Genomic DNA, 27,983 nt, shown 5'->3' on the forward strand with positions numbered 1-27,983 from the left:
GATTGTTGCTATGGTTGTCAGACAGCTGCTATGTGGTTGCTAGGTTGTTGCCATGGTTGACAGTTGCTGCTTTGGTTGTCAGACTGCTTGTTGATGCTGTTACCAGATTGTTGTCGTGGTTGCCAGGTTGTTGTTGTTGTTGTCAAACGGCTGCTATTTGGTTGCCAGGCTGTTGTTGTGACCAGATTGTTGCTATGGTTGTCAGACAGCTGCTGTGTGGCTGTTAGTGTTGCTATGGTTGCAAGGTTGTTGCCATGGTTACTAGAGAATCTCTAGTTACCAGGTTATGAGGCAGCTGAGAGTTTGCTATTGGGTTGCCAGATTGTTACCATAGTTGATAGACCACTGCTATTTGGTTGCCAAGTTGTTGCTATGGGTTTAACAGTGTTGCTATGATACAGACTGCTTCTATGTGGTTGCCATGGTTACTAGGGTATTTCTAGTTACCCATTTACAGTGTGATTGTACGAGGCTGCTGAGGTTTGCTGTGTGGGTGTCGGACTGTTGCCGTGTTTCAGGCTGGTTTTTCAGTTTCACACAGAAATATTTCCTCAACTTTCTGAGTTTAGCCTTGAGCCCTGGGTTGTTCCCTGATCCCTAGAGAGAGAAATTCCACTCTGAGCACTGGTGGAGAAACACATCAGACGACAGCACTCGAGCTCCAGAAACCCAAACACAGTGAAGCAGAACTCACTCCACTTCATTAGCCCCACATTAAGAGCACTGGTGTGTTCTGTGTGTCTGTGCGGTGGTTTCTGACACAAATGAGAGTGTGATTGAGGAAATGTCCACATCTGAAACTCAACCGCAGCTCCGCTAGTTACATGTCATTAATTTCACCCTCTGTGGGATGTTTACCAGCTGAAGTCAGTCTGAAGGTGCTGTGCTTTCTGGCCGTCAATGTTGTTTTTCTGAAGCCTTTGTAATGAGAAACGACTCAGAAATGCGAACCATCTGATCCACGACCCATAAAACAACATCTGGAGGAGAGAACGCCTCAGATGGTTCCAATGTTCTGATGTTCCTCACACAAACAAACAGATCATAAAGCCAGCCGACATGCCGACCGTAAAACACACATGATATATCCATTAGAGAAACAAGCTTTCTCCACAATCACAAACATCACAAGCCCTGATGATCCCACAAAGCCACACACACATTCACAACACCACCAGACAAACCACATCCAGCAGAGAGAGAGAGTGTGTGTGTGTGTGTGTGTGTGAGAGAGTCCTCCTGCATTAGAAAGGAATCTCAACTTTGATCTCTGATGAGAAACATAAGTGTGTGTGTGTGTGTGTGTGTGCGGTCTCAGGGTTCACAGACTAACACACACACACACACACACAACTGTTGCAGTTGTCTGGCTGGAGATGAGGATGCGCTCTATCAATACACTGAATGTTTGACACAGTAAAGAATGCAGTGATATAAACACATACGTCTGCGTTTAGTCTGAAAAATAAAGCACACACACCACGCTGACGCAGACTCCTCTGGGTTTACAACTGATTTCATTGAAACACTGGAGTTTTACCTCCTCAAACCACTGAAACACAGGGCTCACACTGCAGAAATGCCGACTAGACTTCAGCGGCAGACTCGTATATCCTCTAAAACAGCGGCTCTCAAACTTTTGTCATCAAGTACCACCTCAGAAAACAATGGTCTCTCCAAATACCACCAAAATGAGCAGTATTGAAATACAGAAGCATAGTAGACCCAGTAAAGCTGCTACAACTCTGCACAGTTACAAAAACGTGGCAGATATCAGAAATATAGGCTATATGTCATACATGGCATATTATATACATCATTTTTGGTAAATTCTGAAATGTGTGTAGCATGTACATGACAGATTTCATTCCTCCGCACTGATCTAACTCATCTGTGAATAAAGCAGTTTCCATTTAATGAGTCAAAGAGAACAAAATCATCACTTCCTGATGAACTGCAGCAAATATCAGACAGAAATATATGCAGCCCTGTGCTCAATACTGACTCTCAGAGTGACATCACTTCCTCCCTGCAGGAGCCGAATGAGTCACTCGTCTATATTCACTTCATCTTCGAACAATAACATGACCCGACTCTTTCTGCACATCATCAAATGTCATGCAGCGCAACTCATCATGCGTTCATATCATCTGATTGCTTCATTTCAGGACCGGTGTGGAAAACAACACCATATTAGGAGTGCTCTGACATCTGAAAACTGAACTCATTATGATAATTAGTAAAGACATGGGCTGTGTCGGAAATCACCTCCTATATTTATATATAAAGTGTGGAAAAGATAGAAATAAAGTAGTGATTTCCAAATGTTCTTTGAATTGGGTTTGATTGCAGACAATACACTTATTAATGAGTTCCTCACAATTATTATTAATACACACATATTCAAATTTGTATTCTTTTGACACACTTTATAACAGTTGTTTCAGTAAAGCATTTCCCGCTCCGTTACGTTGTTCCATTCATAACACTTTACATTTAGCGACTGAAGACAGCGAGTGCTGGAGTGTTTCAGGGTCATTCTGCCTCATTCCTCCTGCAGGTGGGCAACAGTACGGGCTCTTCCACACATTCTCTATTGGAGACAGGTCAGGACTGCAGGCAGGCCAGTCCAGCGTCTGTCTCCTCCTCCTCTGCAGCAGGTAATGTGAGCTGAATGTGGTTCTGCATGGTCTTGTTGGACTCTGCATGGGCATCTCTGGAGCAGAAGGCAGCATATTGAGCTCCAGAATCTCTCTGTGCTGTTCAGCATTAATGGAGCATCACAGAAGAGCAGGTCACCTTCACCAAGAGCACCGACACAACCCCAGACCATGACAGAGCCGGGCTTCTGGACCTGTTAATGGTGTCAGTCTGGATGATAGTCTTCCACTTTGGTCTGGAGCACACAGTGTTCATTTCTCCAAGAAACACCTGAAACACTGCTTCATCTGAGCGCAGGACACGTCTCCACTGTGTGATGCTCCATCCCAGAGCCCAGAGATGTTATTTTAGTGCATTGTGGGATTGATTGAGTGCACTTCAGAATGTCCACTATGGTTTCGGACACCACTGCAAATGCCTACTGCACTATTAAGGGTATGGTGGTGATATCAGATGCTATCAGACACTGATGTCGGATTATTGATTTTGACCTTTTCTATCACTGCTCATGAAGGAACTCTTTATTATGAACGTCTTCAAGCTGGAGGAACACAAACCAGAATCTCCTCACGTCAAGAAAAGTGTCAGCAGATCTCCATCATCAAATCTGTTCCTCCAGGCTAATATCTTGTGTCTTTACAGCATGTGTGGAGGATCCAAAGTCAGAGGACAAATCCTGGAATAAACTACCCGGGGATTTTTGGGATTTTCTATGTGAAAACACCAAGTCCTGCTCGACCACTGAAAACACACTATACTGACTCCAAACACACTCCTGTTTACTCTCAAACACTGATTCAGCTTCGCTGAGAAAACCAGCACTCATCCATTGAGGACTTCTAGAGGTCTCCATAATCCTGGACCAGGCCGTATCCTGAGCTGATGCTGTGGTGGTCACGGAGGAGTGGAGAGCATGAGACTGATTCCTGAAACACCCCAGTGACAGACGAGTCTCCGCATTGATCCTGCGGGTCAGCCTGAACACCCGTCTGTGTCTGTAGCTCCGCCCTCTTCTGAAAAGAGCACAATCTCATTTACATTTAAAGCGACAGTCACCAAAACACCACAACGAGGATCACAGCTTGAAAACGTCAGATTCAGAGAGCTGGAGGACAACATCTGTGTGCTGTTCCCAGCTCAAACACTCAAACACTCAAACACACACTCAAACACTCAAACACACACTCAAACACACACTCAAACACACACACACACACACACACACACACACACACACACACACACACACACACACACACACACACACACACACACACACACACACACACACACACACACACACACACACACACACACACACACACTAGAGAGACAGCAGAGACGCGTGTACAGAGAGAGGCATAGGCCTTATAGGTCACCTTTAAGAAGACGCACACCCTTAATATGCTTAAGACACGCTAACTTATGTTAACATGTTAGCCATATGCTGAATGCAAACAAAGTGTTAAAGACGCTGGAAGTTTGCTAAACTCTCCTGTTCTCGTCAGCCAGAGCGCTCTGAGACATTCCAGCAGAGTTTCTGAAGTCAATGTTTGTGCCAAACACCATTAGCTTTATTTGTTTGTGAGGTTTAGAGTGAATTATGCTGCAGTGCAGCGAGAAATCAAACTCACAGCTGCTTTATGTCTTCTGGACAGCCGGAGGCCAGAAAGCAGATCTGCAGACCAGTGTGTGTGTGTGTGTGTGTGTGTGTGTGTGTGTGTGATTCAGGAGGAGCGTGCGAAAGAAAGTGTGTGTGTGAGACTGTAGCTGGAGCATGGACATGAGTGATGGTGTAAGAGCAGACCAGGAGTCTAATTGAAGACACGTGGAGACACACACTCACACACTAGAGCTGCTCAATATACACTCACCGGCCACTTTATTAGGTACACCTCACTAGTACCGTGTTGGACCCCTTCTGCCTTCAGATCTGCCTTAATACCTTTATGGCAGAGATTCAACAAGCTACTGGAAATATTCCTCAGAGATTTTGCTCCATCACACAGCTGCTGCAGATTTGTCGGCTGCACATCCATGATGCCAATCTCCCGTTCCACCACATCCCAAAGCTGCTCTATTGGATTGAGCTCTGGTGACTGTGGAGGCCATTTGAGTACAGTGAACTCATCGTCATGTTCCAGAAACCAGTCTGAGATGATTGAGCTTTATGACATGCTGCGTTATCCTGCTGGAAGTAGCCATCAGAAGATGGAGACACTGTGCTCATAAAGGGATGGACATGGTCAGCAGCAATACTCAGGTAGGCTGTGGCGTTGCTCGTGAGAGTTTATCACATGCATGAGTTTAAAGGTCTGTGACTGAGCATTTCAATAGACAGTTCTATAGTCTGTCATTGCTGTCAAATGTTGCCTTATCATATACAACATTTGGGCAAGAGAAATGATGATGTTTGGAGGTGCTACAAAGATTAGTTGTATTAAATCATATATACGATGAAGACTAGACAGTGGGTTTCACATTTGCACTGCAAGATCTTTTATGTAGTCCATATATCCACATTTCAAACTGAAACTAAGATTATTTTAATAATGAAAGGATATTTTAATTAATTAAAAACTTTTTAGATGCATGAAATGAGACAAAAACTGGAGAAAAGCTTTTTTTTTTTGCATTGTGATTATACAATTTCTGTACTTAAATATACTATTAGACTCCCCAGAAAACTGTCAAACAGAGCTATATATATATATATAATGCAATATCCGATTTTGCAAATGTCCCTCCGCCACAGCACACACATTTAGGAACTGCATTCACACTGACCTGAGCTCTGCTGTAGTGTCTATATTTGTGTGTGTGTGTGTGTGTGTTAAACAGACACTGGTGGAAGATTGTCACCTTTATCACTTCTTCATACAGCCCAGCACAGACAGCTATATTTACAGCGATGAAGGTCATCTAAAAGGGGTTTTCCAGAATCTGACTCCAGATCAGCTGAAGATGAAACTGAAACCCCCATGTCTGGTGGATCCCGGAGGATATTTGCATTAAACACACCAACAGCGATTATTTATAGGTGTGTAAACGCACAACACCTACAGATGAGCTCAGCCGGGGAACTCTGCGCATATATGATGACATCATGGTGAATCAAAGCATCTGTAAATGTCCTGTCATCACACCGCAGGCCTGCTTTTGCATCACTGAGATTGCAGGAGCTCAGTTTATTATAAATTAATTCTTAACACACATAAGTCCATTATTTTAATTATTAGAATAATCTGTTTTAATTTGAGCTTGAACTATTCATGCACAAGATATTTAATAATACTTACATTTAAACTGAACACGGGGCGATGCAGTGGCGCAGTAGGTAGTGCTGTCCCCTCACAGCAAGAAGGTCGCTGGTTTGAGCCTCGGCTGGGTCGGTTGGCGTTTCTGTGTGGAGTTTGCATGTTCTCCCCGTGTTGGCATGGGTTTCCTCCAGGTGCTCCGGTTTCCCCCACAGTCCAAACACATGCGCTATAGGGGAACTGATCAACTAAACTGGCTGTAGTGTATGAGTGTGTATGGATGTTTCCCAGTGATGCAGCTGGAAGGGCATCAGCTGCATAAACCATATGCTGGATAAGTTGGCGGATCATTTCGCTGTGGCAACCCCATATTAATAAAGAGACTAAGCCGAAAAGAAAATGAATGAATGAATAAAGTGAACACTCAACTAATTTCGTCAGTCAACATTTGAACTTGTATAAGCAGACCAATGACTAAAGCGATAACTATAACTACATCAGTGGACGATAACTATAACGAAAACTGTAACTATATTAGCGGACGATAACTATAACGAAAACTATAACTACATCAGTGGACGATAACTATAACGAAAACTATAACTATATCAGCGGACGATAACTATAACGAAAACTATAACTACATTAGTGGACAATAACTATAACGAAAACTGTACCTATATCAGTGGACGATAACTATAACGATAACTATAACTACATCAGGGGACGATAACTATAACTACATCGGTGGACGATAACTATAAGGATAACTATAACTACATCAGCGGACAATAACTATAACTAAAACTGTAACTATATCAGTGGACGATAACTTTAATGAAAACTGTACCTATATCAGTGGACGATAACTATAACGAAAACTATATTAGTGGACGATAACTATAACAAACGATAACCTTAATGAAAACTATAACTATATCAGTGGACGATAACTATTTAATGACTATATCTCAATTATAACCAATATTATCGTCAGTCTCTTTGAATGCTTGAGCTCTTAAAAGCAGTATGGATTCAGTGTTTTTGATCGCTCCTCTGTGTCGATATCATTATAGTTGTGTTTTTAGAGTTAGTTTTCTCTCAAACTTTACCATGAATTGTTATCGTTCTCCATCCTGAAAGAAGGACGATTGTTAAATGTGATTGTTCTGGCTGTGAATGGGCCTTCACTGACGCTCCACCCCAGCAAACATACGCATTACACAACACCTCAATTATTTCGGGGAAAACAAATTAGTCTAATGAGCTGTTACATAAACGAGGCTCTTCTGAGAAAATGAAACGGATCGACCTGGAAAGCCTGAATGAGCACTGAAATCAAGAGAAGTCCCAGAGGAGCTCTCCATCCCGCATGGATCACAGGAAAGTCCCAGCCCTGTGTGTGTGTGTGTGTGTATGTGTGTGCGCGAGCGTCCTCTGCTGTTTGACAGCAACACACACTGGAATCCACCCAGAAACACAAGTGCATTCACTCAACACAAAGAGGGAAACTCAGCCCTCTATAATCACACTGCAATGGTACTTTCCACACACACACACACACACACACACACACACACACACACACACACATGTGCTCAGGTGTTTTGTGAACGCACCTGTTGACACTCCCAGTCAAAGCTGTGTAACCCGAGCGTGCATGAATGTCCTCAATACTGCAGACTGTCACCTGTGCAAACACACACACACACACAATAACACACAATAACACACCGGCAAAGCGGCTTTGTAGTAAAGTTTATACAGTTAAAATGCTGAGCATTACATCGAGAGCACAATGAGACGAGATGGAGACATGAGTGAGAGCACGGCACACTGACAGCAGCGCTATTTACAGCTTCTCTGAGAGAGTCCAGACGCTGAGCCAGCAATCTTCATCATCATCATCAGTCGTCATCTGCTCTGCTTAAAACTATAAATTAAAGGGACAGTTCACTCAAAAGTTATATTAACTCAACTTTAATCGCCTGCATGTGCTGTCGAACATGTTTGAGACTCTTTTATCCGTTGAACACTAAAGGAGATGTTTTGAAGAATGTTGGAAACTGGTAACCATTGACTTCCATAGTAGGAAAAACAAATGGAAGTCAATGGTTACCTTTCATAGTAGGTAAAATAAATAGAAGTGAATGAGAAACAAATAGAAGTCAAAGGTAACCGGTAACCATTGACTTCCATAGTAGAAAAAAACAAATGGAAGTCAATGGTTACCTGTAACACTCCCACAGTAGAAAATTCCAGAAACCAATGACTTTCATAGAAAGAAAAATAAATGGAAGTCAATGGTTACCTTTAATAGTTGGAAAAACTAATTGAAGTCAATGGTTACCAGTAACCATTGACTTCCATAGTATGAAAAACAAATGGAAGTCAATGGTTACCTTCCATAGTAAAAACAAAACAAAAGAAATGGATGTCAATGGTTACCGAAAACTATTGACTTCCATTGTAAAAAAAAACATGTAGGTCAATGGTTACCTTCCATAGTAGGAGAAACAAATGGAAGTTGATGAAAAATAAATGGTAGTCAATGGTTACCGGTAACCACTGTCTTCCATAGTAAGAAAAGCAAATGGAAGTCAATGGTTACCATGCATAGAGGGAAAAACAAATGGAAGTCAATGGTTACCGGTTACCAGTGACTTTCATGGTAAAAAAAACAAATGCAAGTCAATGGTTACCTTCCATAGTAGGAAAAACAAATAGATGTCAATGGTTACCGGTAAACATTGTCTTCTATAGAAGGAAAACAAATGGAAGTTAATGGTTACCTGTAACACTTACATAGTAGAAAAATTAAATGGAAGGTAATGGGTACCAGAAACCAATGACTTTCATAGAAAGAAACATAAATGGAAGTCAATGGTTATCGGTAACCATTGACATCTATTTGTTTTTCCTACTATGGAAGGTAAACATTGACTTGCATTTGTTTTTTTACTATGAAAGTCAATGGTTATCGGTAACCATTGTCTTCCAAAAAGAAGAAAAACAAATGGAGGTCATGGTTACCTTCCATAGTAGGAAAAACTAATGGATGTCAATGGTTACCAGTTTCTAACATTCTTCTAAAATAATGTCTTCAGTGCTGAACAGAAGACAGAAACTCTAGAGGTTTGTATCGCGTAAAGGGAGAGTATATGATGACAGAGCGTTCATGTTTTGCGTGAACTGACCCTTTAAGTAGAAATGAACACAAAGCCCGCGAGGGTTCCCGGTGGGATTGAAGTAACGTTTCTCTCTAAAGCACAAACTCACTCCATGTGTCTCTATTATTATTATACAGTGATGATGATGATGATGGAGCAGGGATGATGCGGCCGGGTGCTTCACTGTGATTGGTCAGCGCTGGGGCTGGCCGCCGCCCCCTCGTCGTTGCTGCTGTCCACCTCCTGCTCCATGGCCTGCTCCTCGTCCAGACGCTGGCTGGTGTAGTCGCTGATCTCCAGGAAACCGCTGGGCTCCACCACTACATTAGACTGACTGGAGTCCGGCATGATGGAGTACTGCGGGATCACCTGAGCGCACGCACACATACACACACACACACACACACACACACACACATGCACAGACATACAAGCATGCAAATACACACACACACAATTGCAAACGTGCAAACACACACACAGAGACACACACGTACATGCATGTACACACAGACAGATACATGCACATACACACACACACACACCCATGCACGCACGCACACGCACGCACAGACATACAATCATACATGAGCACACACAAACAGACATGCATGCACAAATGTAAACACATACACACAAACACATTCACACACACACATACACACACACACACACACACACACACACACACAGAGACACACACAGAGACACACACGCACACACACGTCAGTATTGAGCACTCAGTAATATCCCGTGTCAGTGTTTATATCAGTGTAGAGTGTGCAGTGATCCTGCGTGGTGTGAGCGGTCTTCAGCAGCGGTGTGTGAGATCATGATCACTCCTCCGCCATGTCCTACAGCAGACGCACCTGTATGATGTCCAGCTCTTTGCTCTTGCGGCTGAAGGGCCCGTGTGCCAGCGTCTGCTTGGAGCTGCTGATGAGCGAGGGGCCGGCGGGGGCCTTGGTGAGGGGTCCGCAGTCGCTGGAGGAGTCCACCAGCATGGGCTCGGCCCCGGGGTCGATCTCCGCCTCCATCATGGAGATCTTCAGGATGTCTGAGACCGAGGGCTTCTCTGAGCTGGACTCGGCCTGCAGCTTCAGGGCCGCCTCACTGCTGCTGCTGCTGGACACTGGAGCCCGCGGGACATGCGGAGCGCCAAACGTGATCTTGGTGACCGTCGCGCCCTGTGTGATGATCGGCTGCTGCACCTGACACACACAGAGACACACACAGATGAATGCACACACACACACGCACACAGATGAATGCGCACACACACACACAAAGATGCATGCACACACAAACACACACAGATGAATGCACACACACACACAAACACAGTTGCATGCACACACACACACACACACAAAGATGCATGCACACACACAAACAGTTACGCACACACACACACATCCATCCATGCACAAACAGATGCACACAGGTCCATGCACACACTCAAAAAGTTGCATGCACAAACACACACACATATATATGCATGCGCGTACACACACACACACACACACACACACACAAAGATGCATGCACACACACACACAGAGATGAATGCACACACACACACAAACACAGAGTTGCATGCACACACACACACACACACACACACACACACAAAGATGCATGCACACACAGATGCACACACACAAACAGTTACACGCACACACACACGCGCACACACATTCATGCACAAACAGATGCACGCGTACACACACAGATCCATGCACACACTTAAAAAGTTGCATGCACAAACACACACACATATATGCATGCGCGCACACACACACACACACACACACACACACACAATGCATGCACACACAAACAGACACAAAGATGCATGCACACACACACACACACACACACACAGATGCATGTGCACACGCACGCACACACAAACACACACAGATGCATGTGCACACGCACGCACACACACACACACACAGATGCATGTGTGCACGCACACACACACACACACACACACACACACACAGATGCATGTGCACACACAAAGACCCAAAGATGCACGCACACAAACACACACACCCACACAGATGCATATGCGCACACACACAGAGATGCATGCATACACAAAGATGCATGCACACACACAAATACACACACACACATAAACATAAACACACACACACATACACGCGCACAGACACCCATGTACAAACAGATGCGCACACACACACACATGCAGATGCAGATACAGATGTTTGTGCACACACAAAAGTACACGCACATACAAACACACAGATGCACGCATACACATACACCACACACACTGTTGCACACATACAACACACACATGAAGTTGCAACTAGAGTTGCACACACAAATGTGCAGATTCACGCAAACACAGATACACACATACAGAAATGCATGCACACACAGATGTGCACACACACATGCAGAAATGCATGCACACACAGATGCTACACACAATGTGTAGTTATTTTGTGATGTGTGTGTGTGTGTGTGATGAGCAGTGTGTGTGTGTCTGACCTGAGCACCGCTGCTGGTCTTGCTGGAGCCCACAGGGTGATGCGCCTGCAGCGGCGGCGGCTGTGACAGCTGTGTGTGTGTGTTGGGTCTGTTGTGTGTGGTGGGCGCCTGCTGCAGCCGGGGCAGCTGCGGTGTGTGTGGAGTGTTTGCGGAGGCTGCGGTTGCAGGGGCGCTGGAGGATGATCTGTGTGTGAGGATTTTGACTGTCAGCGGCGGCTCTGCTCTCCTGGAGGAGGAAGATGATGATGATGATGAAGATGATGCTGCTTCACACACTCTGCTGAGCTGCTGCTGCGGGGACGAGCGGTAGAACAGGCCCGTCTGAGGGTCCAGAGTGTCTCCCTCCAGCTCACACTCCTCCACCAACACCTGCTCCTGCTGCGGCTTCACCTGCGCCTCCACCTGCGCACACACACACATCAGCTCCACACACAAACACCTGTGTGTAGTGGTGTAACGCATCACACATCTCACGGTTCAGATCACATGGTTTATGGCTAATGTTTATGCTAATGAGGGAGACTAGAGGGCGGGGCTTTCCCAGTCTGATGACACGCACAAAGAGTATAGATGCTGGAGGGTGTGTAAAGTGTGTGCGGTGGCTCAGGGTCATGTGACTGACCTGTTGTGTGGTGACGGCTGCAGTGCTGATCTTGACCACATGAGGCGCTGCTGACACCGCAGATGCTGACTGACCCGGAGTGCTGGAGGCGGAGACCTCTGCTGCCTTACTCACTTTACCTGAAACAGACACACACCACACTCTGGACCCACAATGGCAATGAACTGTGTGTGTGTGTGTTATGTTACAGATGGCGATGAACTCTGTGAGTGTGTGTGTGTTGTGTTACCGATGGGGATGAACTCTGTGTGTGCGTCGCTCTCCGCTGCGCTCTGACCCGACGGCTCTGGAGACTCCCGCTGCTCCGCTGACACCGGGATCGGCACCGCCATCTGACTCAGGTCTATAGTGTGCTGACGCGGCTTAGCCTCGCTCTTCTCCTTCACTGTGACACACACACACACACACACACACACACACACACACACACACACACAGAGAGAGAGAGATGTTAAAGCAGCATTATCATGACACACACACACACACAAACAGTCCTAACACACACACACACACACACACACACCACTGGTCTGCTGCAGCTCCAGCAGGGCTTTGATGGTGGACGTGGCCGACTGAGACTCCGCCGTCAGCTCCTGGTAAATGAGGGCGGGGCTTGACTCTACAGACACTTCTTGCTCCGCCCACTCCTGCCCCCTGCTGCTGATCAGGTGCACCACTGGAGGAGCGTCTGCAGCACACACACAAGTGTGTATGAGTGTGTGAGAGAGAGTGTGTGTGTCTGTGACTATATTTATATGTATGTGTGTGTGTGTGTGTACTGACCGTGAGTGCTGTCGCTGGGCACTGGGCTTCCCTCAGTGTACGTGTGTGTGTCGTCTCTGTTCTCCAGTCCCGCAGCAGCAGCGCTGGTGTGTGTGCTGGTGGTGTTGTTCTCTGCGCTGCGGTTGACCTGCTGGAGCGTCTCGCTGACCAGCTGACGGGTCTGTTCACTCACCACCGCCGTCTGGAAGGCCATGGGCTTGGGCTTGATCAGCACCTGCGCACCAAACACACATGATGTCGAACTAATCTGCAGTGTGTGTTGTTCTGTGTGCAGGCTTCGCAGCGTGTCTCTGACCTGTGTTTTCCCCTGCTGGCCGTAGACGATCTTAGTGGGGATGATCTTGGTGGTGGTGGAGGGCTGCACTCCTGCGCCGAGGCTCTTGGGCTGCGTCACAATCATTTTAGTGATGGGTCGAGAGGCTGTGATGATGGCAGGCTTCGCTCCGGGGATGGCCTGCAGGGTCTTCTCCCCCTAAAACAAACAAACAAACAAACAAACAAACAAACAAACAAACACACACACACACACACACACACACACACACACACAAACACTTTTATTTTTATATCATTTTGACAATCCTTTAAAGGATCCAAACCCCTCCCATTTTGAAGCTCACCGCAATGTGATGTAGGAGTGCAGTTTCCCCGCCCACTGAATTGACTGACAGGCGTAAATTAACATGTCTCTATAGTAACACGTATACACATGTCCATAACACAGGACGTTGCAAAGATACTGGGATTAATCAGTGTCTGTCTCTGTCACTGACTGCTGTTTATCTGATGTAACGCAGGAGAAACACACACATTGTGGGCGGGGACAAACTCGTTTGCATTTAAAGGCACAGGCTACAAAAACAGCTACACTTTCCTTTGACCCCAGGGTATAATAAATGATCTGATGGGGATTTTGAGCTGAAACTTTACGGACACATTTTGGAGACACCAAAGAGAGACAAAGAGACACAAACACTCATGCGTGTCTCACCCCGGCGTTCAGCAGTGTCGTCACCACGTTTTTCCCCGGCAGACCCTGTATGGTGGTTCCTTTCCCGGTGGTCTTCTGCACCACGATCACATTGGGTTTGGACGTCATGGGGATGGTGGTGATCTTAGTAGTGGTTCCTGTGAATGTTACACACACACACACACACACGCACACACACACACAAACGCACACAAACATCAGTCTCTGGATGCTTCTACACACTGAAACTCTAATTCATTTACATCATGAAACGCTCTCTTTTAATCCACACACTCAGCAGTGCACATCAGCTCTTGTCATATTCAAAATTACACTAAACGCTAGAGATATGAAAGAGTTTAACTGATACTGATAGCTGATAATTAAGTCCTTCTCGTGGCAGATTCCGATAATCAATAATTCATGTTTTAATATAATAATGTTCACATAATCTGCAGTTTTTCACCCTGGAGAATAAAAACAATTAAAACTGATATTTTAGCAGCTCTGGCTAAACTATAGTCACTGTTCAAAAGATATTTTCAAGATATTTGTGTTTGTTTCATTACTGTATAAACAGCCTAAAAAGGCACCTGGGCTGTGAATTAAGCTTTGGATAAAAGTCTAAACGTGGTGCATCGACTATAGCTAATTGCAGATATATTATACTGCATCAGGCGACGCAGTGGCGCAGTAGGTAGTGCTGTCGCCTCACAGCAAGAAGGTTGCATTGTAGTTGGGATTTCTGTGTGGAGTTTGCATGTTCTCCCTGTGTTGGCGTGGGTTTCCTCCGGGTGCTCTGGTTTCCCCCACAGTCCAAACACATGCACTATAGGGAAATTGGGTAGGCTAAATTGTCCATAGTGTATAAGTGTGTGTGTGTGTGGATGTTTCCCAGAGATGGGTTGCTGCTGGAAGGGCATCCGCTGCGTAAAAACGTGCTGGATAAGTTTACGGTTCATTCCGCTGTGGCGACCCCGGATTAATAAAGGGACTAAGCCGACAAGAAAATGAATTAATAATTGTACTGCATCGTCCATTAAATTACTACTACTACTACAAATAAAAGAAGTTTATTTGGATTCAAGTACTTCAAAACAAAATAATAAGCATTTCTTCAATCACTAGTGCTTTAGAATGAGGAAGATAAACAAAATAAGCCACACACTTATACGTCCAAAATACACGTATAAACAGTTTCAAAGGTCCCCTGAAGTGCTTTGAAATGTGCTTTTTTTAATTTGATGTTTGACGTAATCTAAACTGAAACATGAAGAGAGGACGGGACATCGAATAGCTCCTCCCCTTCTTAAAAAACAGCCAATAGCGTTGTGTTTTTCTTGCAGTACGATTAATCGAAAAAAGATCACAATCTCGATTCAACCCTACACACGATCATAATTCAGCTTTTCTACGATTCAGCCAATTATATTTTCACGATCAGAAGAGAAGCAATGCAGTCGAACAAGTCTTAACAGCAACACTGACACCTTCAAATGCATTAAAAGTGTCACATATTCTATTTATAAGGTATAATTCACCTAGAAATGTCAATTCTGGCTTCATGTAATGATGTATTTACGGTCGCGAAATCACCGCCAGCTGTTTGTTTACTTCCGAGAACGTGCATGTGCACGCATGCTGTGAATAACAGGTGATGAAGTTGTAAATAACGTTCAGTTTGTTGCACAGAGCGATCGTTTGAGAGCCGTGAGGGAGGTTTGATTTGCATGTGTGTGTTTTTCTCACAGTGACAGCAGCCATGAGCCGCACTCGGAAGTGAAACCAGTGCACACATCATGATCATAAGGCATTTTAGAGTAATGATTACAACAAGAACTTGACATGTTTTTTCTTTCATTGCGAAAACAAAGTGTTGTGCATGAAAATCAATGCTTTACAGTGTCAGTGTAACAACCCTAGCCTATGTATAATGTTAAATATCATTTACATGTCATACTTTCTGACTCCTGTGGCCTGATAATCCACCTGTCTGATGAATATGGAGCATCTCTGCATTAATGTCAGAGAGCCCAATCACTGGACTAAAGCATGTAATGTAATGTGTGTATTTATATAGCCATACACTCAAAGCACTTTAAAAACACGGGGGTCTCTCCACAACACCACCAGTGCAGCTCCAGTTGGATGATGCTCCGGCAGCCACAGGACAACAGCGCCAGAGCTTCACCACACACCAGCTATAGGTGGATTGGAGAGACAGTGATGGAGCCAATCAGTGGATGGAGATGATTGGGAGGCCATGATGGGTAAGGGCTGATGGAGGGGGTTTGGTTACACCCCTACTCTTTACCAGAAGTGCCACGAGGTTATTAATAAGCACAGAGAGGCAGGAGCTCAGTTTAACAGCTCATCAGATAGACGGCGCTCACTGACAGTATAGTGTCCCCTTCACTATACTGGGCCATTAGGACACACACAGACCACAGGTTGAGCGCCCCCTGCCTGCTCACTGACACCACTGCCAACAGCAGCCTAGTGTTCCCATGTCGTCTCCCATCCAGATACCGACCAGGTTCAGCCCTGCTTAGCTTCAGTGAGCTTCCCGCTGCAGGGTGATATGGCTGTGGCTACAACTGTGACGATGGAACCTGCGACCTCATGATGGTTTTCTGAAACGCACCCCTGACTGATAAATATGGTAAGTCACTAATTAATGACAGTGTGGTAATGACACTTACCGGACACCATGCTGGTGGTGATGATCTTGCCCCCGAGCGTGGCCAGAGCTTTGGGCACGACGGTGATGATGCTGCCGCTGGTGGTCTTTACATACGTGGCTCCAGCAGGAGAAGTGGCCACACGAGTACCCATGGGGCTCACTGTGGGACGAGTGTATGTGGAGGCACTGCCTGAAACACACAACAGCTGATGAGTGTGAGTGTGTGTGTGTGTGTACCCGTGGGGTTCATTGAGAGACGAGTGCACATGGAGGCACTGCCTAAAACACACAACAGCTGATGTGTGTGTGTTTGTGTGTGTGTGTGTGTGTGTACCTGTTGGAGTGGACACCAGTTTAGTGGTCATGATGGCTCCATTGCTGCTGACCACCATGATGGGGGCGGAGCTACTGCTGGGCAGCGCCGCACTGGAGGGTTTGGGCAGAATCTTACTGGGCTGCATCTGCTGCGTGATGATCTTCACACCTGAACACACACACACACACACACACACACACACACACACACACAATTTATGGCAAAAACATGACATTTACAGTTCATAAATGACGTTATGTATGAATAGTATAAACACAACAGAATATACAAATCTAAAACAGTTTGTGTGTGTGTGTGAGTGTGTGTGTGTGTGTGTGTGTGTCTGTGTGTGCCTGTGTGTGTGTGTGCTCTGACCGGACTCCTGCTTGATCTGAATGGTGGGTTTGGCCCCGGGGCCCGCTGCCGCCAGCGCTGTGCTCTGTGCAGTGCTGATGGAGCCCTGCAGAGCTTTAGGAGCCGCAGACTGAAGCACCGCCTGCTGCGCTTTGGGGATCTGCAGGATCTGAGACGGGGAGCCAATCAGAGCCTTTGGGGACGGCAGACGCGTAGAGGCCACCTTCACTGCAGCGGAGCCGGCTACACACACACACACACACACGCACGCACGCACAGATATAAATGAGTACACAAACACTGCAGCATCTCACACACACCCAGACACATACACTCGCCGGCCACTTTATTAGGTACAGCTGTCCGTTAACGCACATTTCTAATCAGCCAATCACATGGCAGCAGCTCACTGCATTTAGGCATGTAGACATGGTCTGCTGCAGGTCAAAGCGAGCATCAGAATGGAGAAGAAAGGGGATTTGAGAGACTTTGAACGTGGCATGGTTGTTGCTGCCAGACGGGCTGCTCTGAGTATTTCAGAAACTGCTGATCTACTGGGATTTTCGCGCACAACCATCTCTAGGGTTTACAGAGAATGCTCCGACAAAGAGGAAATCTCCAGTGAGCGGCAGTTCTGTGGGCGCAAATGCCTTGTTGATGAGGTCAGAGGAGAATGGCCAGACTGATTCCAGCTGATAGAAAGGCAACAGTAACTCAAATAAGCACTCGCTACAACCGAGCTCTGCAGAAGAGCATCTCTGAACACACAACACGGCCAACCTTGAGGCGGATGGGCTACAGCAGCAGAAGAGCACACCGGGTGCCGCTCCTGTCAGCTAAGAACAGGAAACTGAGGCTACAATTCACACAGACTCACCAAAACTGGACAATAGAAGATTGGAGAAACGTTGCTGCTCTGATGAGTCTCCATTTCTGCTCACACATTCGGATGCTCGGCTCAGACAACATGAAAGCATGGATCATCCTGCCTTGTATCAGCGGTTCAGGCTGGTGGTGGTGGTGTAATGGTGTGGGGGAGATTTTCTTTGGCTCCATTAGTACCAATTGAGCATCAACGCCACAGCCTACCTGAGTATTGCTGCTGACCATGTCCATCCCTTTATGAGCACAGTGTCTCCATCTTCTGATGGCTACTTCCAGCAGGATAACGCAGCATGTCATAAAGCTCAATCATCTCAGACTGGTTTCTGGAACATGACGATGAGTTCACTGTACTCAAATGGCCTCCACAGTCACCAGAGCTCAATCCAATAGAGCAGCTTTGGGATGTGGTGGAACGGGAGATTGGCATCATGGATGTGCAGCCGACAAATCTGCAGCAGCTGTGTGATGGAGCAAAATCTCTGAGGAATATTTCCAGCAGCTTGTTGAATCTCTGCCACAAAGGATCTGATGGCAAAAGGGGTCCAACCCGGTACATGTAAGGTGTACCTAATAAAGTGGCCGGTGAGTGTATACAAACACCACAGCATTTCACATACAGACATACACACTGACCCTGTGCGACGGTGGACATGACCACAGAGGGTGTGGAGGACACTACAGTGGTGACGGCCACAGGTCCGGGTCCCGGGGCAACGCTGGAGCCGCCGGCTGAGATCACCATGGTCTGCTTCTGGCTGGAGGCCGTCAGTGCTGCGCTCGACACCAGCTTCGACACCGCCGCGTAATTATGAGACTTCGACAAGATGTTCGGCACAAAGTTAGAGCTGGGAGACGTCGTCACGATTATCACCTGCACACACACACACACCGTCAGCTTTACACACACCATTCAGTGCCATCAGTGTCCATGAGTTGCATTATTTAATTCAATGTAATGCTTAAGGCAGGGATGTCCAAACTCGGTCCTGGAGGGCCGGTGTCCTGCTGAGTTTAGCTCCAACTTGCTTCAACACACCTGCCTGGTTTCTAGAAAGAGCTGGATTAGCTGGTTCCGGTGTGTCTAATTGAGGTTGGAACTAAGATATGTAGGACACCGGCCCTCCGGGACCGAGTTTGGACACCCCTGGCTTAAGGCACTGAATACAGGCTTCTTTCACAGTATCTAGTCATGTACACTTCAAATCAATATTCAGCCGTTAATTTCACTCCAGTAAGGTCGCGGGGGGAGTCTGACCTTCTGTGTGGTGGTGTTGGTGGTCTGTGTGGAGGGTTTGGTGAAGGTGATCTTGACCGGAGACATGTGCGGCGGCAGGGAGTTGGCGATGCTCTGCATGAGGTTGCTGATCTTGGGGCCGCCGCTGACGGGTAGCGTGATGGTCTTGGGGCCTGGGGCCGTCACCGCCACTTTGGGGACCTCCTTCAGCAGCACAGGGGATGAGCTGGAGGAGCTGGTCCTGCGCCGCTTACGGGGCTTCTCATCCTCATCCGAGCAGCTCACACCTGCAGAGAGAGACAGAGAGAGTTCATACTGGAGACTGTGTGTATGTGTGTGTGTGTGTGTGACAGAAACAGATAACACTGGACAAATTGTGTGTGTGTGTGTGCTTATATACACAAGTGCGTGTGCCGTACTCTTGACGTAGATTATACTCCAGCATGCATGCATGCGTGTGTGCGTGTGTGTGTGTGTCGTACTCTTGACGTAGACTGTACTCCCGCTGGGCAGCACCACCACATTAGACGCAGGGCTGGCGGGTCTGGGTGATTTGACGGCTGCGCTGCTGCTGCTGGGAGCTGAAGCACTGGGGGGAGTGGAGGTGGTGCTGGTGTAGGAGTAACACACTACCACTGCAACACAACACACACACACACAACAACAGTTCAGCAGTAAAAAATGACAAATTTACCAACAGGAAGAACCAGCAACAATCAAGAATGCATGATTATATGCGGTCCCGGCTTTACAATCAAAGACAGAGATTATAATGGAAGTCAATAGGGAAAACAGCACCAACAGAACTAAAGCGGACTCAATCTGCCCAGAGCTTTTCCCAAAATATAGATCTGTCAGTAAAAATCATCCCATTTGCTGGAACACAGAGAAAGACGAGGCCAAATTAAGACTCAAAATCACCTCAGAGTGGATGAAAACAGCACAACGGTAAAGGGCTAACTAGGGTAATTAGGCAAGCCATTGTCTACCGAACAAACCACTGTCATACAACCAACAAATTACATTTAATAAAGGGGCTAATAATATTAACCATATCTATTAGACCAGGGGTTCCCAAACTTTGGCTGGTTTTCTGGTTTTAGGTGGTCAACCAGGCTGGTTTTAGAGGGGTTTTGGCCATTTCCAGGCTGGTCTTAGCTGGTCAGGCTGGAAAATGACCAGCTAAATCCAGCTAAAACCAGCTTGACCAGCCTGGTTTAGGCTGGACATAGCTGGTTTTGGCTGGTCATCTCCCAGCCTGACCAGCTAAGACCAGCCTGGAAATGGCCAAAACCCCTCTAATACCAGCCTGGTTGACCACCTAAAACCAGAAAACCAGCCTAGGCTGGTTTAAGCAGTTTTTTTTTCAGTAGGGTATCCCTTATTTCCTAATTAATTTTATTTTTTTCCCTCTTTTTTTACGGAGTGTATGTTTGTAGCTATGTAATAGTAATAATTGTTCAATATGTGTGTTGTGGGAAAATTGAAGACTACTGGAAATCAATAAAAATATTCAAATAATAATAATAATAATAATATTTGAATAATAATAATAATAACCAAATAATTTGTTTTTAAAAGTTTAAACTTTAAAAAAAGTAATAAAAAATATGGTAAAGATGGCTTTTCTCTGGTGAACGTCACTTGGGAAATTAATAAAATATATAGTCACAGGAGGTTGCTAATTCAGAGATCAACTGTACATTCTGAATGTATACTTGTGAAGATGATGAGCTTTTATTTGAGATGCGGGGGGAGCCAGTGATTGTCTATGTGTAGCTGTGTATCTGAGGACTAACAGCTCAGCTCACCACTGTTTTAATACAGCAGGCCAGCTTGGTGGGGTTTTGAGCCGCACTGACCACTTTTATCAATTGTCCATACCTCAGAGCTCCGCCTAAGCCCATCAGCTGAAACCCTGTAATCAAAGTTCCAAATAAATTTCAACCTCCTCCAGGGACAGAGCAGCCCGACACAAGATGCACCACTTCTCCCACCCGTGCATCAGTTGGGTTCCCCCGAACTCAGAGGATGGTTTCAATTCAGAGACCAGTTGATCAAATCCATAACTTCTTATGTGAATTTATTTATAAGTTTGTGAATTTATGTTTCTGTCTGCAAATATAGGGCTGGAATTGCTCAAATGCATGTATAATGAACTCATGAATATGCATGAGCTGAGGTGTGTCCGGTGAGCAGGTGTTGACTCTGTACACAAACAATAACTACTGTGAAAAGCACTTCACTAATACACTTGTGAATTATCTGTACCTTCTTTGTTGGCGGTCTCTGCTGGTAGTGGCAGCGAGGCGTTCTGGTGCGCTGTAGCGTTAGCCACCGCATTAGCCATCACCGTGAAAGCTGTTTGAGGAACCAGCCGAGGCATCAGAGGAACCAGCCGACGGCCCTCAATCGACCACTCAGAGGAGCTGTTCGGCCCTGACATGCTGCACACACACACACACACACACACACACACACACACACACACACACACACACACACACACACACACACACACAGGTCAGCATTAGCACTCAGCGCACACACACTCAGTTATTATAGTTTTTTATTTCAATACTATTTTTTAATTTGCTGTAAACGTCAGTTCAGTTTCAGTTTGTTTGATAAATGGTTTACTTCAGTCTTTATTGTGCGCTTCGCTTTTATATATTCGGTTTCAGTAATTGTAGTTTATCAGAGTGACCAGAGCAGAGTTTACGGTTTAAAAGCTTATATTCACACTCCTGCAGAAATATGAGAAATAAAAATAAAACATTAGCCTGAAAAAACAATGAAGCCAAAACATGACAAGGTAAACATGAATAATTCAGACAATTATCCATATATAAAGAGAGATAATTATTACTGTTTTATCCTAAAATGTTGATTGTCAAATGTACAGATTGTTCTGATCTATTTTTGTATTGATTTGTATCAATAATATGATATATTGACTAATAATGTAATATATTGAATGTTAATGTGATATATTGAATAATATGATGTATTGTTGATATTTTTTATTTAATTATGATATATAAATATCTTTTTTTTACTACTATTTACTGTTTGTACTGTTTTTATTATATATGTTACTTTATAAGTGCTTTGGCAACACATTTGTAACATTTGTCATGCCAATAAAGCAATTATTGAATTGAATTGAAATTCAATGAGAGAGAGAGAGAGAGAGAGAGAGAGAGAGAGAGAGAGAGAGAGAGAGAGAGACAGAGAGAGACAGAGAGAGAGAGAGAGAGAGAGAGAGAAATAGAGAGAGAGAGACAGAGAGAGAGAGAGAGAGAGACAGAGAGAGAGAGAGAGAGAGAGAGAGAAATAGAGAGAGAGAGACAGAGAGAGAGAGAGAGAGAGACAGAGAGAGACAGAGAGAGAGAGAGAGAGAGAGAGAGAGAGAGAGACAGAGAGAGAGACTCACTGGTGTGCGATGGTGGTCAGGCGCTCATCATTGACGGCTCTGCGCACCTCTGCCCGATGGCGCTCTGTGGAGATGCTGAAAACACACAAACAAACACAACATTCAACATCCACAATCTGCATATACACACACACACACACCGCCTTTATTAAATCATTATTCTTTTCCCAGTTCTTATTTCTCAGTGAATATGGGCTATATATGGAGGTGGAAGAAAACAGATCAGTTTTATTAAACAGCTGTATTCATTATAATAAGGGTTTGCTCACCAAACATCTTGAGCAATAGAGAGATCATACATTCACATTCAAACCAGTTATTTTTTTATGTTTTCCAGATTTGTCCTGTTTATTAAATGTGATTTTAGATTTTCCCCCAACATTATAATATGGGTGTGGGCATTTGGGACTGTGACCTTCAGTGTTTTTGTTAGATTAGTTGATCAATTCTGTCTTTGGTACTGACTAGTCAGCGTGTGTATAAAGCTGACCTTATGTGATGAGTGCATGAAAATGAACTTGATCATGTGTGTGAAGAGTGACTGTGTGTGTGTGTGTGTGTGTGTGTGTGTGTGAGCACCTGAGCACTCGTGTCAGTTCTCCCAGCAGCTCCTTCTTGTCTTTAGTGAGATCTCCTTGAGCTCTCAGAGCGCTGATCACCCCGGCGTACGCCTCCAGCTCTGAACACACACACACACACACACACACACACACACACACACACACACACACACACACACACACACACACACACACACACACACACACACACACACACACACACAGACACACATCAGTACAGCAGAAATACACGCATCATCTCAGTTCAATTCATTTCATCTTTATTTCTGTAGCACTGTTCACGATGTAGATTAGACAGCAGCTGAACACAGTTGAAGAACAGTGAGTAAACGCCACACTAATATTCAATCAGTGGAACACTCCAGCAGCTCGGGCAGGCAGGAGAGTGCTGTATAATCAGGGTTTCTGCAACGTTCATGAAGTCCAATCGAAGACATTTTAGGGCCGTATTCAATTATATTAAAGACTTATACAGGGATGAACACTATGAGGATTTTTTTTCTAATGGAAAAGATGTTTACTATCCTCATCAAAGACATTCTAGTTGACTTATTGCTTAGCCACATATTTTAAATAATTTAACAAAACAAGTTCACTCAGCTTTCATAGATGCACTTATTTCCTACAGGTGCATCCCAAATCATATACTTACACAGTATTCTACGCCATTTTGTAGTGTAAATAGTGTGAGTAGTGAGTTCACACTCTAAGAATAATAAATGCACTTTAATTACTCAGATGATGCACTTATTCAACCGGTAAAATGAAGTGTGTAATGTTGGACACTTCACACACAATGACCGCAGCTTTGCTCATGTAGCGGAGCTATCGCGCGCACATGTTTGATTGCTTCATTTATTTTTAATTGTAAGAGCAGTATTCTCCTACGAGAGTGATTATAGCGCCTCCTGATGGTGAATGCAGTAATACTCATGGCAGGTTTTATTTAGTAGTTTGGTCATTTATTTCACTGATTTGGCAACCGTCAGACATCATCGGGAAAACGGTTTGAATTTCCGCTTAGTAAAAAAACATCAGTGCTCCATTTGGGACGACACTACACACATGTTCTGTTGAGTGTGTAAGTGCATACTGTGCCATTTGGGACGCAGCTAACATAGCATTTCTATGAAAAAAAAAAAGTTAAATTTACGCAACAACTGTCTCTCCAGATCACCATAAATAAATGACTCTTAAACAGATGTTATTGTAAGGAAGATAATTAAACTATACCTGTAAATAGAGTTAAAATTAAACTATTTGGCAAGAGTTGTACTGGAATGGGTTGCTGGGGATTGGATGATGTCAGCCTGAATGAGAAGCTTTTCACGGACATAAGAAAACGGAGACCTGTTTAAAATGATGTAAGACCTGCAACACAAGATTTCAGTCTATTTAAGACTTTCTAAGGCCTAACATTTAGCTTTAGGAATTCAAGACATTTGAGACTTTTTGAAAGCCCTGGACACCCTGATAATGCTGGTGTGGGTCTAGTCATTGAAAAGCGCTCCAGCTCAGTCTATTCTGAATGTCACTGTGGAAGTTCAGTTTATTATAAAGGTCAGAGGACTCACCCAGTTTACGGAGGATCCGTTTGCATTCATCTCTGCTGAGGTCAAGCAGCGTGGGCCAAACCACCGGCATGCTGCCCGCCAGCGGTTTCTCCTGCTGAATCATCAACTGCGCACACGCGCGCACACACACACACACACAGACAGAGAGAGAGAGAGAGAGACAGACACCCACACAAGTGTCATGAAGACATTATAACTACTGAAATAAAGTTGGATTTATATTCACACATTCTGACTTTTGTGTTTAATAAAATAGTAAAGCAGAATAAAAAAAAGGCCAATTAAAATGAATTATCCTGAAGTACTTTTAAGAGCCCAAATTGCATCATACAGTGGGGAAAATAAGTGTTGAACACGTCACCATTTCTCTCAGAAAACATATTCCTAAAGGTGCTGCTGACTTGAAATTTTCACTGGATGTTGATTAAAATCCAAAGAAATCCATATATGCAAAGAAAACACATCTAATCAGTTTACAAATGAAGTTCTGTGTAATGAAACTAATGATGCAGGGAAGAAGTGTTGAACACATGAAGAAAGGGAGGTGTAGTTGGTCAGTGAACGCCCAGACAGACGTTGGCTGCGGATATGATTGCACTTTTAAGCTTCAGCAAAGAATATTTTACAAAAACTATATTATTAAGGAGAAATTCTGAGTGTGCGATCATAACTGGGTTGGTGTGGATGGGATTGTGCTAAATTATTTTAAATTCTATCTTTCTGGACGTCCACAGTTTATCTAAATGGGGGGTCACAGATCACGCACTGTTCCTTTATCTCATGGTGTCCCCCAAGGGTCAGTACTTGGTCCACTTCTATTTAGTATTTATATGTTGCCTCTTGGTCAAATCCTGCAAAAATTTGGGATTAGATATCATTGTTATGCCGATGACACACAGATCTGTATTAACACTTCTCCTTATTCATCAGCATCAATGACATCGCTTAACGCTTGCTTAACTGAAATTAAAGCTTGGATGCAACTTAATTATCTTAAACTAAATAGTTCGAAAACAGAGATTTTATTGGTTGGCACTCCTTTTAACGTCAAGAGGTGTAGAGAATTTGGGTTAACGGTTGATGGGTCTGTCTTATCACCATCTCTGCACGTGCGTAATCTCGGTGTTCTCCTGGACTCTCAGCTTAGTCTGAAGTTTTTACTTTCTTGTATGCGCTTTGGGTTTTAGAAAAGAATGTTATAAATAAAACGTATTATTATTATAAGACCAACTGTACCTCAATATATGAAAAGCTCTGCTCGGTCTGAGAAACACTCACCTCTGACAGACACACACACACACTCCCTCTGATCTGGAAGAGCCAGCGATCTTCAGGATCTACTTCAACACACACACACACACACACACACACACACACACACACACACACACACACACACACACACACACACACACACACGAACAAGACTACTGATGAGCAAAACAACACTTCTTCAACACACCTCTTCCTCTTTTCACACTCAATAGAAATTCATTGAACTCGAGTGTGAAAGCAGCAGCTGGACAGATGTCGACAAGACCGATCTTTCAGAAGATATTCAGCATTTCTAAACAGCTTCATTAGGATTGTGTGATTTTTATGATATGCAATATCTCGATAACTGTTGAACATATGAAATTCACATTGAGTCGCTCACATTTTAGACATTATAATAGCTTTGTGGGGTTTTTTTCAATGAAAATAGTTCAAGCAAAAGCGGAGCAGAACGCTTGTGCATCACAGATCAACACGGAATGAATCAGTTCCTGAATGAATCAGTTGCTTTAAACGAATCATTCAGTGAATCACTCTTCAAGGCTGGAACTTGCTTACACCAGTCCAAAAACCAGTCAGAGTCGCAAATTAGCTTTAAATTAAAAATAGAGAATATTGTCACCTATTTTCATTAGTTTTTTTTTTTTTTACAAAATTAACAAATTTAATGGGTGGCACGGTGGCTCAGTGGTCAGAACTGTTGCCTTACAGCAAGAAGGTCTCTGGTTCGAGTCCCGGCTGGCTCAGTTGGTTTTTCTGTGTGGAGTTTGCATGTTCTCCCTGTGTTGGCGTGGGTTTCCTCCGGGTGCTCCGGTTTCCCCCACAGTCCAAACACATGTGCTATAGGGGAACTGATCAACTACACTGGCCGTAGTGTATGAGTGTGTGGACGTTTCCCAGTACTGAGTTGCAGCTGGAAGAGCATCCACTGTATCAAACATATGCTGGAATAGTTGGCGGTTCATTCTGCTGTGGCGACCCGTGATAATTAAATAGACTATGCTGAAGGAAAATGAACGAACAGATTTACATCGTTTGTCTTCTGAGCTCATTAACATATTCTCGCCCACACCTGCGCATCATCACAGCCAGCCCCGCCCACTAATACATAAACATGAGCTTATTACAGGTGCTTGATTAACATGTAAGAAGTCGCTATAGTGCTTATCGGTGATACGCTGACGTTACGATCAGTGACGTTTACAATTAGACAATCATCTGATCAGATCTGAAGTGATCGAAGCCAATCAATAACATAACCGTCATCCGCTACATTCCATCTCGTCAACTCAGAGCAGTTGTGCAGATATGCTGATGAGGAACAGCCGTGATGTTTCACACACACACATTAACGCTTCTGCAGTACCGCACTGGTGTTTGTGTTTTATTCTCAGTGAAGGGTTAGCTTTAGCCGTTAGCCTCGGTGGAGTTTCCCTCAACACAAACAAACACACACATACCCGAGCCGCCGCTTCCACAAATCCGCCGGATATGTGTGTTAAAGCAGCGCTTATTATCCGTGCAGACCTCAGCGTGTCATTCAGAAAGCCTGCTGTGTGTTTAAATCTGCACCTACTTCAGTTCTGTACAGTCCTTCAGCTCCGCCATGTTTATCCGACGCCAAAACACTTGGGTCGCGCGCACGCCTGCCCGAAG

The 27,983-nt window shown here is 44.7% G+C and overlaps 1 protein-coding gene and 1 long non-coding RNA gene across 51 annotated transcripts; both read right to left on the reverse strand.

Moving 5' to 3' along the window:
* Nucleotides 1–1,894: 1,894 nt before the first annotated feature.
* Nucleotides 1,895–7,378, reverse strand: LOC141376279 (uncharacterized). The gene is made up of 2 exons (XR_015500641.1): nucleotides 5,961–7,378; nucleotides 1,895–3,674 (listed from the first exon to the last, which is right to left on the reverse strand). It is a non-coding gene; the product is annotated as an uncharacterized LOC141376279 (long non-coding RNA).
* Nucleotides 7,379–7,659: 281 nt separating this feature from the next.
* On the reverse strand, nucleotides 7,660–27,958 carry emsy (EMSY transcriptional repressor, BRCA2 interacting). Of its 50 annotated transcripts, none has more exons than XR_015500261.1 (22): nucleotides 27,904–27,958; nucleotides 26,331–26,389; nucleotides 25,053–25,158; nucleotides 23,477–23,576; nucleotides 22,898–22,972; nucleotides 21,733–21,908; nucleotides 19,944–20,096; nucleotides 19,483–19,748; nucleotides 18,861–19,098; nucleotides 17,364–17,585; nucleotides 17,007–17,156; nucleotides 16,692–16,862; nucleotides 14,011–14,147; nucleotides 13,315–13,491; nucleotides 13,020–13,233; nucleotides 12,760–12,924; nucleotides 12,466–12,621; nucleotides 12,237–12,355; nucleotides 11,615–12,016; nucleotides 9,958–10,299; nucleotides 8,151–9,445; nucleotides 7,660–8,037 (listed from the first exon to the last, which is right to left on the reverse strand). XR_015500261.1 is itself a non-coding variant. In XM_087268887.1 (21 exons), exons 3-21 carry the CDS (start codon nucleotides 25,153–25,155, stop codon nucleotides 9,269–9,271), a joined length of 3,543 nt encoding a protein of 1,180 aa, XP_087125013.1. In that variant the 5' UTR covers nucleotides 25,156–25,158; nucleotides 26,331–26,389; nucleotides 27,904–27,958; the 3' UTR covers nucleotides 7,660–9,268. The 50 variants fall into 50 exon arrangements, 39 of the variants coding, with proteins under 39 accessions (XP_087125013.1, XP_087125007.1, XP_087125004.1 ...); XR_015500259.1 differs by having other exon boundaries at nucleotides 8,151–9,457; XR_015500257.1 differs by having other exon boundaries at nucleotides 26,331–26,392.
* Nucleotides 27,959–27,983: the final 25 nt, after the last annotated feature.

This window comes from Danio rerio, chromosome 10, assembly GCF_052040795.2.
Source record: "Danio rerio strain M-AB ecotype USA chromosome 10, GRCz13ab, whole genome shotgun sequence".
In the NCBI taxonomy this organism is placed as follows: domain Eukaryota; kingdom Metazoa; phylum Chordata; class Actinopteri; order Cypriniformes; family Danionidae; genus Danio; species Danio rerio.